Source organism: Dipodomys merriami, unplaced genomic scaffold (genome assembly GCF_024711535.1).
Source record: "Dipodomys merriami isolate MVZ:Mamm:240054 unplaced genomic scaffold, mDipMer1.0.p SCAF_21, whole genome shotgun sequence".
Lineage (NCBI taxonomy): Eukaryota > Metazoa > Chordata > Mammalia > Rodentia > Heteromyidae > Dipodomys > Dipodomys merriami.
Window position 1 is genome coordinate 16012350 of NW_027203493.1, and position 16081 is coordinate 16028430.

The 16081-nt window shown below is 40.7% G+C and overlaps 1 protein-coding gene and 1 pseudogene across 3 annotated transcripts in view; one reads left to right on the forward strand and one right to left on the reverse strand.

The window, feature by feature from the left end:
• The window catches only part of Slc1a2 (solute carrier family 1 member 2), a 135742-nt gene that overhangs the window by 85633 nt on the left and 34028 nt on the right, over window positions 1-16081 (forward strand). For all 3 annotated transcript variants that reach the window (XM_070032593.1, XM_070032594.1, XM_070032591.1), the window contains exons 6-7: window positions 4843-4969; window positions 12855-13088. In XM_070032593.1, coding sequence (XP_069888694.1) covers window positions 4843-4969; window positions 12855-13088 — 361 coding nt within the window. The remainder of the gene's footprint in view (window positions 1-4842; window positions 4970-12854; window positions 13089-16081) is intronic.
• LOC138833987 (large ribosomal subunit protein uL4-like) lies at window positions 326-1625 on the reverse strand (annotated as a pseudogene).

A 16081-nucleotide genomic window follows, 5' to 3' on the forward strand; every position in this document is an offset into this window, starting at 1 on the left:
GACTCAGACATATATACTAGTTATTGCAAATAAGGGAAACCATGGGACCTATGTTTCTTTGGGCCTGGCTTACTTCACTTAATATAATTTTCTCCAAGTCTTTCCATTTCCTAACAAATGGGGCAATGTCATTCTTTCTGATGGAGGCATAGTAATGAGTCCATTTCTTTTGGACAATGTCACCCCTTCCCTCGCTGTCTTGGGAATCTTGATTTCTTTCTTTTTTTTCTTTTTTGATGTTTCTCACTGCATCTTTGATCTGGTCTTTACTCAACTGAGCTGTCCCATATCATGACCTTTATATAATTAAACAGATTGCTATAGTTTATGCAGCAGGCTTCTTTTCTTCTGTGGTAGCTTTCTTTTCCGTTGTTGGTTTCTTCTCAGCTGGTTTCTTGGTAGCAGCTGCCTTTTTCCCCAAAGGCTACTTCTGCTTTTTAACATCAGTAGCCCTCTTTCCTTTCTTACTCACCACGGGCTTCTTCTCTCCAGCCCTCTTTTCTACAGCGGCCTTCTCATCTAATTTGGCTGCCAATGCTGCTGCTTTCTTCGCTCGGATTTTGTGATTTCTTGCCTGGCGAAGAATGGTGTTTTGGCGCATGGTCTTTGCGTATGGGTTCAGTTTCAACATGATTCTCAGGTTTTTCAGTGGGTTCTTCTTCAGGACTCTGCAATTCATCTTCTTGGGCTCTTTGGATCTCCGGGCTTTTCAAGATTCTGCTGAGGTCTGTATTCAACGTTTTGTGCATAGGAAGGTTATAGTTACTCTTGAGGGAAGCAGCTTTATGCCAAGTGCCACACAATTCATCCAACTTCTGGAAAGCACTTTCAGTCCAAATGCAGAAATGTCCCACATGACCACCAGGAGCAAGTTTTAAAATGTTCAGTTTGCCGACATTAAGCACAGTAATTCCAGGGATGTTTCTGAAGGCCTTGATGATTCCATTGTGTTCATTATAGATGATGCAGGGGCCCTTGAGCTGGATACGCTGGCGGTTTCTCATTTTGCCCTTGCCAGCTCTCATTCGCTGAGAGGCATAGACCTTCTTGATGTCATTCCAGGCTCTCAGTTTCTTAAGAAGCAAAACAGCCTCGTTGGTCTTCTTGTAACCCTCCACTTTATCTTTGACCACCAAAGGAAGTTCAGGTACTTCCTCAATTGGATGACCTTTAGATATGACCAATGCTGGTAAGGCGAGGTGGCCAGGACAGAACAGATAGCATATCACTTCTGGGTTGTGTTCACTCTAGGGTGCCAACGACGCCATGTTTTGGTTGATGCAAACATGCGACCTCCTCGACATATATTTCCAAAGGCACCCTGGCCAGAACGGTGGGTCCCACCACCTCGAACTCTGGGAATACAAGCTACAGCTCTGCCTGTACTCCAAGACTCAGCACTGGTCTGATGACCTGCTAATTCACTGACAGCATAAGGCTACCTGTTCTTTTTATGCAAGTTGGTATGAACAAAGTTCACAAGATCTGGTCGAATGGGAGCCTTGAACACAGTGGGTAAAGTGACATTTTTGCCAGATGACTCCCCCTTTTTCGGAGTACACTGCTATCAGGGGACGAGCTCACGCCATGGCGGGGAGAGGAGAAAGCCACGCTCCTCTTGACCCGGCAGCTCTTACAGGAAAAGGGGAATCTTGATTTCTAAGCAAGGCCTCCCAAAGAAGACTTCTAAGGGCTCCAGTGAGAGCTATTGAGAAACAAGCCTGCTCAGTTGTCCTGTTTCTGTCACTGAAGACATCAAATGGCTTTATTTCCTTCCTTTGGTTATCATATAAAATACTGGGTGTCCAAGTTAAATATGAATTGTAGAGAAATGACAGTGTTTCCATGTACCTATAGCCCAAAGATTGTACAGGATATATGAATACAGAATAGTGATTCATTGCGTATATGAAATTCAGAATAAAATCGGGCATCCTGTTTGTTATGAATTTAATGGTCCTATTCTCTACCCATCCAGATTGTAGAGAAGAAGTAGAAGTAGAGCTGCCCAGCCACTGAGGAACAGAAGTGAATCTTTTGTTGTTGTTGTTTGGTCTGACAGAAGCCGCTGTGTAGGAGAAAGGAGAGGAGATAAGCTCACTGGGTTCCCAATTGTTGACAGTTGGTGGGAGGTGATGGCTGGCAGGAGGGAGGAGAAAATGGAGTGAGAAAGTTCCTCTGAGGAGAAGCTTTTGCAAATAATCTCCACCCAGGAAGAAATTTTTCCTCCCATTGCCCAGATATCTATAACCCTTTCAGAACCCTCTTGATCCTCCTCTGGGTAGGTACCCTCTTGATCAAAATGTTCCCCACTCTGGAGTAGGCTAAGATTGGGAGCTACAGGGCCAATACTTGGGAGTGAATTGTGTAGACATTTTTGGTTTTTTTGAGAGTCTCGGTGGATTCTAGAAAGTCACATGACCAATGGCAGTGCTGGGGCGTTTCAACACACTTACTGTGCTCTCCATCCGGCTGGCCAAATCTAAGAGAGCTTTGTTCAAGGGAAACAGCCACCTGTCCCAGCAAGCAATTCCAATTAGGCAATGTTTACTGAGGGAAATGACAGACTCGAATGCCCTTGTCCATCCAATGCAGTTCAAGGCTGTGCAAAGGCAAAGGAGGTTTGATGGTTGAGAAACTTCACATTTACTATAGTGGCTGAGATACAGTTCTTTCCATGATCTTCCAAGGGAGGGAGGGTAGAGGCTTTTTGTTTTGCTCTGCGTGGGTTTTTTTCCCTGTCTTTCTTCTCTTTGGAAAGTCCTGATGATTAGCACTGTAATAAATGCAGATACAGCCCTGGCTCTGCCTTCTACTTTTTAAAGGACTTGTTTAATCTCCACAGATCCAAAAAGCCTCCACAACCAATTCTAGCCTCCCAAGTGCTTAACTCCTCCTCCTCCTCCTCCTCCTCCTCCTCCTCTTCCTCCTTCTTCTTCCTCTTCCTCTTCGTCGTCGTCTTCTTCTTCTTCTTCTTCTTCTTCTTCTTCTTCTTCTTCTTCTTCTTCTTCTTCTTCTTCTTCTTCTTCTTCTTCTCCTTCTCCTTCTCCTTCTCCTTCTCCTTCTCCTTCTCCTTCTCCTTCTCCTTCTCCTTCCTTCTCCTTCCTTCTCCTTCTCCTTCTCCTTCTCCTTCTCCTTCTCCTTCTTCTTTTTCTTCTTCTTCTTCTCTTCTCATAAATATGGCTAATATGGGCAAACGAGGGCAGATTTTTCACCCCAATTCTTGGGGACCTGAAAACACTGTGCATTTTCTCCTCAAATGGTTTTAACTAAGTGGTATTAGGTATTCATAGTAAGAATACTCACAGATGGATTGCTTTTCACCACATTCCAAAACAAACTGCACTGCATGGGCTTGAGAGATGGGAATAGCTTGAAATTGATTTTGTATATTACTGGAGAACTAGTCCATTCTGTCCCAGGTCTGATCTTCATTAAGTGCTTGTCTTTCTTGGACCAATAACTCACTTGTGAAGTCATTTGTCAAGCCTTCTGGCTAAGAGTGAAAAGAGGAGATATTACATACCAAGTATATTAGCATTCCTGTGTACAAGAGACGAATGGCTGAAGAGAAAGGTTCCTGCAAAGGGTTGTTAATCTAGATTGATATGTGCTTGGTGTGGAGAGGGCAGTGGTTTTGATGACTAGATAAACATAAAAGCCAGCATCTCAGAAGAAATTCCCCTCTGATAGAATCAAACTGCAGTGCTATAATTTACCCAATAGCAGTTAAGATTCCTGACATAACTGGATGCAATATAAAAATAAATACAATAGAGAGGGACTGGAAATTAGGCTTGTCAACTAGGGCATGGTGGGAGTGAGGCAAAGGAGGGATGAGAAGATAGCCCATACTTTACAGTCAGAGACAAAGCCAGTGGATGAGCCGAGTCCTATAGCTAAGGACAGAGCAACCTTGATTTGTAGTCCATGTAGGTAGTTAAAATTGGGTTCCATAGGCTGGGACTAATGGGCCAGACACTGGGGAGCATGGTGATTGGCAGTCAGAACTCTATACATCCCAGGGAACACTGTATACCCCAGTACATTGGTGGGTTGAGGTAAAATACTGAGGGGAAGAGAAATTACAAACTGGCATGGTGGCAAGGGAACCTTCTGGGGAGAGAAAAGTCAGACCTATACCTGGAAGACTAAAGTATAAAGTAGATCCCCAAGGTCTCAGGCACAGCTGATGAGCTAAAAGCTAACACCGAAAGCAGACCCAAGGATGAATGTCAGACTTGACCCAGGGTCTAGGGCATCTTGACACTGACATCAAGAGGGTTGGGACTAGTTCCTCCAACCTTCCTAGCCTTGGGTTAGAGTTGATTAAGGAGGCTGGTGTGGAGCTGTGCCAAGTGAAGGAATAGCCAAGGGGCTAGGAACTGGCAAAAATCTGGTAATAGAATCTATATTGTGTCTTTATTATCCTAAAAAATAAAAATAAAAAAGAAGAGTATTTGAACTGTGTGTGTGTGTGTGTGTGTGTGTGTGTGTGTGTGTGTGTGTGTGTGTGTGTGTGTGTGTGTGTGTGTGTGTGTGTGTGTGTGTGTGTGTGTGTGTGTGTGTGTGTGTGTGTGTGTGTGTGTACACTAGGGCTTGAATTCAGATCCTGGGCAATGTCCCTTAGCATGTTTGCTCAAAGCTGGCACTGTACCACTTGAACCATAGTTCTACTTCTGGCTTCTTGGTGATTAATTGGAGATGAGTCTCACAGACTTTCCAGCCTGGGCTGGCTTTGAACCATTCTCAGATCCCAGTTTCCTGAGTATTTAGAATTACAGGCATGAGCCACTTTGCCAGTTTAATTGGTCCTTTTGTGTGATGTGATTCACCCAACAGGTTTGATCGGGTTTTTCATTGCTTTTGGCATTGCCATGGGGAAGATGGGTGAGCAGGCAAAGCTGATGGTGGACTTTTTCAACATTCTGAATGAAATTGTCATGAAGTTAGTAATCATGATCATGTGGTAAGTGCACTTGTTCTTGTCATTGTACTGGGGTAGGAGGAGGTGTTGGGGTCTCCAGAGGAGGCTGGAGCCTTCTCAGCAGGAAAGAATTTATGTGTGCTGATTATGTGATTTATGTGGCCTTTTGCTAAAATGTTGAGATAGGAATGGAAATCTCTTTCTTTGAGCTTCCTCTAGATATGATGGCCACTGAGCAAATCCATGCATTGCCGATTTTCTTTGCCCTATGTGTTGAGAATGAGTTTTATTGCTTAACATGTCTCTCTTAGTTCCAGGCTATTAAACCAAGTATTGTAGACAAGGTGGTTTATGCACAAAAGAAATTTATGTCTCATCATTCTGGAGGATCAAGGTGTTAATGTGGTCAGGTTCTAAATGAGGGTCCTCTTGTGGGTTGTAGAGACTAACTTCTCACTCTAACCTCACCTGGTAGAGAAAGAGCAAGTAAGCTCTCTGGAGTCCTTTTTCCAAGGGTACTCTTTCAGACTGTTCCAGCTACTGTAACTAAACACCTTAGACTGTTTAGGCACTGGTGGACCATACATATAAAGCTGAGATCTGAGGATCATGGTTCAAAGCCAGCCCAGGCAGGAAAGTCCATGAGCATTTATCTCCAGTTAACCACCCAAACAACTGGAACTAGAGCCGTGGCTCAAGTGGTAGAGCGCCAGACTTGAGCTGAAGACCTGAGGGACAGCATCCAGGCCCAGAGTTCAAGCCCCAGGACTGAAAAAAAAGAATAAATAATAGAAATGTATTGTTCAGAGTTCTGGAGACTGACAAGTCCAAGGATCAAGGCATTAGCAGATCTGGTGTCTGGAGAGGAGCTGTTCCTCAGAGATGGCTCTGTCTATGCATGTTCACATGGTAGAAGAAATAGATACTAATCCACTCTTGAGGGCTCACCTCCCAATGTTCCATCTGCCACTGCCACTATACAGGATGTCAAGTTTCAACATATGGAAGGAATAGTAGGATTTCATTCTTATGCCCTGGTGACCTCTGAAGACCCATATCCTCACACCCATTGGTTGTGCGGAGTAGGAATTCAGCATATGAATTGTGGAGTTCAGACTGACTTCATATACCTTCTGTTACTGGCTAAGGACAAAATCAAAAGAAGCATAGTATTCTATGATATGTGAAATTATGTGAAATGTACACCCAGTGCCTATATGTAAAGTTTTACTGGAACATAACCTTGCCCACCCATCCTTTTTGGCCCATTGTCTATGGCTTAATAATGACAGAGTCAGATAGTTGCCACTGGGATTGTTGAGCCCCTCAACCTAAAGTATGTGCCATCTGGCTTTTTGTATAAAATATTTGCTTATTCCAACATTGGAAGGATAAGAGACAGTATTAGAAACCCAACAACCATTCTAGCATTGTTATCAGAGGCAAAAAAACGAAGCCAAGACACCAAGGGCATGGAGTGACCCAGGAATAGCTGTCCCAACTGTCTAATGTTCAAAAGAATGTCTTAGCCTTGAGTCATTTATGACTTGTACAGGGAAGAAAAGAAGTAGTAATTGTCAGCCCATGAAAACAAAAAATGAGTTGCAGAGATATTTAAGGTATACAGTGAGAGAGGTAAAAGGGACAAAGTTGACTGGCATTATATAGAAATGTCACCACAAATTATCCTTTCTGTGCAACTAAAGTAAGCTGAGTTTTTTAAATCATAAAGAAGGAAGTGTAAGTGGTCAGTCTTACCTTCTGGTTTTACAGAACACTGTAGCATAGAAGTTACACTAAATCTTACTTCTTTTACTGTTATCATGATCATTCTTATAATAAAATAATAAAAGCTATAATAAAAGCTATTGATTTCGTTTACCATCCTGAGTAAGGTCAGAAACTTTTTATCTACCAAATGTAATCCCAACAATCCTGAATGGATGGCATTATTGTTTCCATTTTCCAAAAAAGGCAACTGAGGCTCATCGAGGTACATTAACTTGACCTAAAATTATATCACCAGGAAGTTTAATTACTAATAATACATAAAGCAGAATAGGCTTCTTGCTTAAACATTAGGATCTGCCCACTTCCTAGAATTTGTGGCAGAAAGTCCATCCTTGCTCTAAAGATACAGTTCATGTTTTTTTAGTCTGGTGCCAATGGCATGGGATATGTGTACAAATTCATTCCTGCCTCCAGACTGACATCAGTGGGAGCCTTGTAGAAAGGGAAATCTAGGAAATCCAATGAGTCAGTGAGATTAGATCATGACTTCCCTTTTCTCCAGGGATGTAGGGTGGTGTGCAGTAAGAACTCTCCCATTCTTTGAAACCCAAACTCCTGAACTTTTATTATGATCCAGGGAGAGGGAGGAATGAAGGTGGGAATGAATTGTAGGACTGATTTCTGACAGTTGTTCAGTTACCTCATGTAGGCAAATGGTCAGGAGGGCATTGCGTGACCCAAGACACGTTCCCATCATTTCTCAGGCATGTCAGCTGCAGCATCCCTTAATAAGAATGTATGTGAGAAGGCTCTGGGTAAAACAGCTAACCACTCTCTAACTGACCCCTCAAAGCAGAAACAGTTGTTTTGTATTCTTCTCTGTGTAGCAGTAAGAATAGGAATAATAGAAAAATATAATGTTGAGAAGATAATAATTATTGTTATCATTAAACTACAATTAAGAGTTATTAAATTCCTGCTATGTGTTTAGTATTAATTACCTCATATGAACTGTTTCGCTTATTATTAAAAATAATAATGATTATTAAAACACAAATAAGATTTACTATAGGACAGACGGGGATGGTGGGATGGTAAAGACCTGAAGAAGTGGAGGTGAAGAATGAAGAGGAAAATATTCCTCCAGGAGGAAAGGGCAAATTGAAGGCTTCTGAGGATCAGAAGAGAAGTCAGGAGTTGGAGTGTGGATAATGGGGCAGAGGTGGTGAAGTTGGAGAGGTAGACAGGAGAGGGGATCCCCAGAGTCCTGAAGGCCACCTGCTGGTTGGGGTTTTATTGATTCACAACAGGAAACTCCTAGAGGTTGTAGGAACTGATTATTACTCTATCCTGATACAAAGTTCTAATCTACATGTGGTACCTCAACAAAAGTCATTCTGAGTAGCTAAAATACTTATCTCTACATAGGCTGAGAAAAATAAGGGTTAGATTACCTCAGGAGCCTGAGTAGAGGCAGTGCCTTTAGGTAACTCTTGGGATATGATTTTGTTTTTGTTTTTGTTTTTTTTAACTCTTTATTTACTGTGTCTTACAGTTCTAAGTTCTGTTATACTAGTGTTGGTATTGGGACATGTGGAACAAAGCTGGAGTCTTAGGGCAGAGCTAAGGAAGTCCATTGGCTTACCTCCACTAAAGTATCTATCCTACCATAGTACCAAGCTCAAAAACTCTAATCCTATTCATATATAAGACCTTGGAGATCTTAAATTAATCAGAGCCAAGGTAAATGGTTTTCAAAGGCTAACCAAGTAATACAGGAGTTTCATCTATTACAGATTAGGCGTTTTGTTCTTTGAAATATTGATTTCCAAAAACATCTGAATTCCCTGGGAACAGGGAGGATATATAAACTACAAAAATCCCATGACTAGCTCTTTCAATAAATAGTATGTTAAATGTTCAGAGAAGTTACACCTTTGGGTTCCTCCCCTAAGGGTATTCTCCTTTAGTCTGACTATTTGTCTGTGAATGTCTAAAGACTTTGTAGGTTATCATGTCCAGTTATAATTTTAGATCTGGCTTCCGCATAAGGAAAAAAAAAAAAACATGTGGTGTTTGCCTCTCTGAGCTTGGCTTACCTCACTTAGCATGATTTGTTGTAGGTTCATCCACATTTCCCTGCAGATGACATAATCTTATTCCTTATAATGGTTGAGTAAAATTCCATTATATATGTGTGTGTATATATACATCTATATATGTATATATTTACACATACATATATAGATTATATTACAGTTTATTGATCCACTCTGGTCTATGAGTGTAAAAAGACATGAGTTCTGACTGGGTTGAAAGCAGCTGAGGGCAAGGTATCTTGGTGGGACCTTTAGGTTGATGAGGGCTAGAGCTCATAGTGGGTGGAGACTAGAATGAAAAGAAAAGACTTGAATCATCCAGTCCTGAATAGATAGGCAGTGGCTATGAAAACAGTTCACAGAGCTGAGAACATAACACATTTATGGACAACAGGGAAGCCCCTCCCTCTTCCTATCTCAATGGTCAGGCCCTTCTCAGTTAGAAATGGGCCCAACAATTACTGGACATCACTTGCTTTGGGTTTCTCAATGGAGTCTCAGCCTCTGTACACCCTGGTTTGTGCTTTATCTTAGAAGTTTTGAGTAGTGACTGAATGGTATGGGATTTGCTTCTTCTTTTTCAAGAAAACTCATTTTCAATAAGAATTCATTGATAAGGAACCCAGAATCTGACTGATAAGAGATTTACAGAACCGGGGAATGAAGTGAGGGCCTTCCGTTTGCTAGACAAGCACTCTATTGTTGGAATCACATTTCCAATCCATTTGCTTTGAGTTTATTTTTCAGATAGGATATTCGAGTAACCTTCTCTGACATGGCTTCAAACTGCAATCCTCCAACTTCTGCCTCCCAAGGAGGTAGGATTATAGGCATGGCCAATCATGCTCAGCCTTGTGACTTGTTTTAAAAATCAGATACAGTTGGGCACTGGTGGCTCAGGCCTGTAATTCTAGCCACTCAGGAGGCTGAGATCTGAGGATAATGGTTCAAAGCCAGCCTGGGCAGGAAAGTCCGTGAGGCTCTTATCTCCAATAAACCACTCAGAAAACTGGAAGTGGTGCTATGGCTTGAGCTGAAAAGCTGAGGGACAGCGCCCAGGCCCAGAGTTCAAGCCCCATGAATGACAAAGTAAAAACCAGATACAATGAAGAAATGGCCCCAAAAGGCCTCATAGCACAAAGGGTCTATCCTTGTCCTAATTAATGTTCATACTAGTTCTGGAGGCTAAGGCATTTGGGTTAGTAAGAGCTCCTGCATTTCCTATTATCCCTAACACTTCACCTTCTGACCTTGGATTAACTCTACATTTCTACTGGTGGCTCATGCTTTCCCCAGCAAGCTGAGTGCTCCAGAAGTAAACTTTTCCTCTCTCTCTCTCTCCTCCCTCTGGCTCTGACTCCACTGTACACTCCAGGACTCTCCAAAGCTACTATTCCTGGGCAAAGAGCCTTGAAAACATTTTCTCCCCATTTTATAAATTGTTTGACCCAGAAAAAAGCCAAAGTAAGGGGAGAGGGGGAGGAAAATTGAATGGTGCCCCAAACAGCTCATTTCTTTTTGTTGTTGTTTGTTTGTTTGTTTTCTGGATATTTTTAAAGGGTTATTGGTGCCTGGAAAAGAATTGGTCTGTTGGTTTATAAAGATAAATGCTTTCTAGCTTTATAGGAAGGTGCATTCTGTTCAGTGATTCATAATCTCAGTGGCAAAGTGCTGGGCCTTCTGATTTATGTGACTATAGTCACAGCAGGAGAATGTAAAATGGAGGGAAAGACTGGGGGTGCGACAACATGAGGGGAGATTTGTTTCTGACTCCCTCCTGTCTAGCAAAGCAGCTCCAACTGTGGCCAGCTTGAACACCAGGGAAAGGACAAGTAAGGTTCAGGTTTGAAGCTCAGTATGGCTATGTGAATGCTCTAGTTCTTTCAGATGCAAATCAGTTCTTTTAGGATCAGGTACCTTTTGAGAGACTATATTGCTCATAAAAACATCTGTCCAAGCCAAGTGTAGGTGGCTCACGAATGTAATCCTAGCTACTCAGGAGACTTAGATCTGAGGACCTCTGTTCAAAGCCAGCCTAGGCAGCAAAGTCTGCAAGACTCTTACCTCCAATTTACCCCTACAAGGCTGGAAGTGAAGCTGTGGCTAGCTAGCCTTGAACAACAACAGCAACAACAAAAAACTCAGGCGGCAAGACAGAAAACAAACACTGGGTAGCCTGTGAGATGTTTTAGAAAGCCTCGCCGGGCGCTGGTGGCTCACTCCTGTAATCCTAGCTACTCAGGAGGCTGAGATCTGAGGATCGCGGTTCAAAGCCAGCCAGGGCAGGAGAGACCATGAGACTCCTATCTCCAACAAACCACCAGAAAACCGGAAGTAGCGCTGTAGCTCAAGTGGTAGAGCTCTCGCCTTGAGCTGAAGAGCTGAGGGACAACGCCCAGGCCCAGAGTTCAAGCCCCACAACCAACAAAAAAAAAAAAAAAGAAAGAAAGCCTCATTCACTCAGACTTGACTCAGTAAGAGGATATATGTGTGAAAACAGACCCCAGAAGGGATTGCTTTGTCTGGAGCAAAGGACTAATGCTATCAATAGAGCTGAATTAAAAAAAAAAAAAAAAGAAAAAAAGAAAGAATAAACATATATGCAAGGTCAACTGTTTAGTTGTCATGGCAACTTAGTGAGAGTCAGCCTCTCTAAGCCTTGATGTCCTTGTCTGGAAGATGGGGAATGAACCACTTTTGCAAGGTGACAAGTGACTAGACCCGTCCATGCCTTCTGCAGTTGTTTATGTCTCCTCTGCTCTGTGTAGCCTCTTCTTAATCCTGGAAAGGACTACATCCAGGAGCAATGGCAAAAGCCCAAGTCTGTTTAGGCAACCCTCTTTCCTAAACCCCTATCCCTGCTGGGGCCCTAGCTGGGGATTTTATTTCCTCCATTGTCGTTCTCACAAGTGTGTTTATAATTTTTAGTAAGGTATCAGCTTTCCCACACATACAGTCAGAAACTATCACAGGCTAAATTAATCATGCCCTAACAAAACCACATTGGATAAGGAAAAGTTTAAATTAAAAAAAAAAAGCCAGTGTTACCAAACAAAATGGTTTTCTAAAGAGTGGGAACAGGATAATTGGCAAGCTCTCTATAAAACAATAATAATACAGAGATGGGAAAGAAGTTTATGTGAGTTGAATTAGTATATGGTAAAGTATTTGCTTATCTACAAAGAGCGAGGATTGCTCATGGAAAGGAAATGGGGTGGGGAACTCCCTCCCCCTCCTACACCGATCCTGGAGTTGTTTTCTTCCTAGTTTTGTAGTTTAGGGCTGATTATTTCAATTTTCCAAACTACAGCGTGTTCCTTTTCCAAATAAGAATAAAGATACCTAGATTGTTGGGTTGTGGTAGCAATTAAGTGAGGCTGAGAGTGTGTGTCTCATGCCATAGCCATGGAACACAATGAGTGGTAGCCAGCATCCTGTTAACGTAGGAAAAAATACTTTCAGGCTTAGAAGTCATCAAACCACATTTCTCTAAATGTACTTTTTGGCTTGGATGCTTTTCTTGTGAAAAGCGAGCTTCCTTTCTCTTTGTTCTATTCCTCCCTTTCCCTCTCTCATTCGAACAGGTTCCCTATTTTCCCAAGGTGAGACAAATACACACACATTTACAAAACCCAGGTTATACATTTCCGAAAAGCTCCAAAAGTTATTCCCAAATTTCCAGGAAGGTGCTGAAGAACAGAGAAATCAAGCACAACTCCCAATATGTGTCTCTAAACTTTTAACTTGACAGTTATCTGCAAGATAAAAGCTAGAAGATGGTGCCATGTGTCTCCTTTATTCTGCTTAAACTCATGCTAGCAACAGAGTTTACCTTTGGACTCTTCATCAGAGCTGGCGTCACTAGATCCATAAAACAGACGTTAGCTTAAAGCAGTTAGTCCAAAGTAAAAAAATAACTTCTATTGAATCATGACTTTTTTTTTTCCTCAACAGAACTCTTGGTGCAAAATAAATAAATAAATAAAAGAGAGTTTCTCTCTGAGCATACTACTTAGGAGGGTCAAATTTAGGTTGTTAATCCTGTAATGATCTCTTCAATGATTTTTTGATGTTGTTGTTTCTTTTGTGTTTTTCAGGTACTCTCCCCTGGGTATCGCCTGCCTTATCTGTGGGAAGATCATTGCAATCAAGGACTTAGAAGTGGTTGCTAGGCAACTGGGGATGTATATGATAACAGTGATCGTGGGCCTCATCATCCATGGGGGCATCTTTCTCCCTTTGATTTACTTTGTAGTGACCAGGAAGAACCCTTTCTCCTTTTTTGCTGGCATTTTCCAAGCTTGGATCACTGCCCTGGGTACTGCTTCCAGGTAGAACACAAAAAAAAAAAGAAAAGAAAAGAAACAAACAAACACACCCACCAAAAATCATTGTACTTCCTTCTCACCCCTTTGCCCTATCTGCCACTTCTTGTTTCCTAAAATCCTCCTACCACAATGTGCAATGAGGATACATATATACATATATATATATATATATATATATATATATATGCATGTATTTATTTGAATCAGTCTTACCATGTAGCACAGGCTGGCCTGAAATTCTCATTATTCCTGCTGGGATTACAGGCATGTACCACCACACTTGGATGTTAAAATATTTTTAGCTATCATTTACATTTTGAACTAGTATGGATTTGTAGTATGACGGGTTTTTATTGTGATATTTCTATACACACACAAGTGCACTTTGAACAAATTCACCTCCTCTACCATATTCCTATTCCTCCTCTATGTTTATATATGTATATTGATGTGTTTGTATATGTATATATGTAAATATAATATATGTGCATATATAATATATATAATTTACTTCAATCTTCTGAAATATTTTAAGTGGTGAACACTTTGAATAGTTTTGCTTCTTCTGGGAACTTCTAAGTCTTCTGGTAAGCAAGTTGTTGGCATGTGGCTACACTGAAAATATGTTTTATATTGAATTACTAGGTGAATACATACTATTTGTTGTTTGCATCTATGCCCTGCTACCTAAAGCTTGAATTTAGTTTAGCTTTAAACATTATCTGGAGTTTACCAGAATGTTATTCAATTAACATCCCACTTGTGATTTTGAAAATGCCATCACAAAATATTATTATATTGAGATTTGGGTAAATAATTTTTGAAAAATAGGAGACTTAGTTGTGAAAGGTAAATGGCATGGAAAGTGAGATTTTTAAAACAGAAGACAGCCAAACCTTTCAATCCAGCATGAACCTCTAATAGAACATTCTACCCTCATTTCATTTTTCTCTCAAAGAAGGTAACAAACATCTCTAGTGATCATCAAGTGACAATTGGTGGTGATATTTCAGTTAATCTTTTTAAAGTTGTGTATCTTTCTATTTCTTACTGTTATTTTTCACTAGCCAACATGTATCACAAGTATATTAATGTAAGTCTTTATACCCAGCAATGTACATTTATAGTCCATCCATTAAACAGGGGTGTGACAAGCATCTTTATAGATCATCTCTGCAAGGCTGTCTATTGGTCCTCTTAGGACACATTTCTAGAAGTGGCATTTCTGAATCGAATAGTATATACACTGACAGTTTTGAAATGTATCACCAGATTGCAATTTTAAAAAGTATCTTTCCATTGTATTTGAAAGTGAACATTCACTTTTAACTTCTCACGCAAGACAAATAGTCTTCAATCTATATCAGCCACTTTAGTGCATTCCAATCTGATTGCTGAAAAAACTCAATAAATTTGCATATATTTAATTACCAGTGAGGGGAGACATTTTCTGTGATCTTTTCTGTTGATCATTACTCATCCTTTTCTTTGCCTCTTGTATTATGTGAACCAGATCATCTTTCCTTTTCCTGATTCCTCCTCCTCCTCCTCCTCCTCTTCCTCCTCCTCCTCTTTCTCCTCCTCCTCCCCTCCTCTCTCTCTCTCTCTCTCTCTCTCTCTCTCTCTCTCTCTTCCTTTTCTTTGTGCCAGTCCTTGGGTTTGAACTCAGGGCCTGGGCACTGTCCCTGAGTTTTTCTGCTCAAGGTTAGTGCTCTGCCATTTGAGCCACAGCTCCACTTCAGCTTTCCTGGTAGTTACTTGAAGATAAGGATCTCGTGGACTTTTCTGCCCTGCCTGGCTTTGAACCACAATCCTCAGTTCTCAGACTCTTTAGTAGCTAGATTTAACAGGTATGAGCCACCTGTGCCCACCCTTACGTTTTTTTTTTTTTCAAACTCTCTCAGTTAATATAGTAACTTCAGGTACATGTATTACAAATAATGACCCTTTTCTGGCTGACATTTGTCTTTCCAATGCAAGTTTTACATTTTTATATAGTCAAAGCTGTAACTATTACCTTGTTGAAAATTCAGTTTTGCTCAGATAAATCTTTCCCCTCATATAAAATATTATTTTATAACAGTATTATTTTATGTGTTTATCTAGTACCTTTATTATTTAATATTTAAATTATTAAATTATTATTATTTTTTGCCTGAATAACTAGACCATTATCCCAGGACCTTTCAAGATGCGGCAAGTATTAAAGGGATGTAGATGGCATATCCAGTCATCCAAATCAAAGATAAATGCTCACTTGTCTAACCAAAGCTGCAAGTGTTAGACCAATTTCTTTCCCTGCATTTTATTTGAAAAAAAAGTGTTTTTAATATTCACTTAAAATACAGTTTTGCCTGGATGTAGACTTTCTTTTTTAATAAAGGCAATGGAACAGAAATCACATATGGATAATGAACAGGATGATTCTTTGCCAAAATGTCCACAAGGGGAAAAAAATGCAAAGAAATCCCAGGCACGGCCCACTAAATAATTTTTCTCAATAAGATCACAAGAGGTGGTTTGCCAGCTCTTTTCCATGGGCACTGCTGGGGTCCAGGAGCGCAGATGGTGGAGTGTGCCCCAGAATAGACTTCTGTGCATGCCTCTGATTCTAGTGTGTGCCATTGAAAAGAAGTTGGAAAGACAAAAAGAATCTCAAGTATCTGATATTATTATTAGCAACATTTTTGAAGATGTTTCTATGGTCTTTGAGGCTAGAGTCCAGAAGCAATGTGATCATGTCAGCTTATCAATACAGGGAAGCAATGAAATTCCTGATTTGGATTGAGTATATTGAGTATATTTGGATTGAGTATATTCATTGTTTTGAAACACTACCCAAAAGCCTGTCCAATAGAGAAATAAGAAATGTTTTCATACCTTGCCAATCATTTTTGGCAGTCTCTTTAATTGTCTAAAGATCCTTCAATAATGCTGCGGAAAAAGTAATGAGACAATACAAATCACTACTTGCCAATAACCCTGGCTGTATGCTG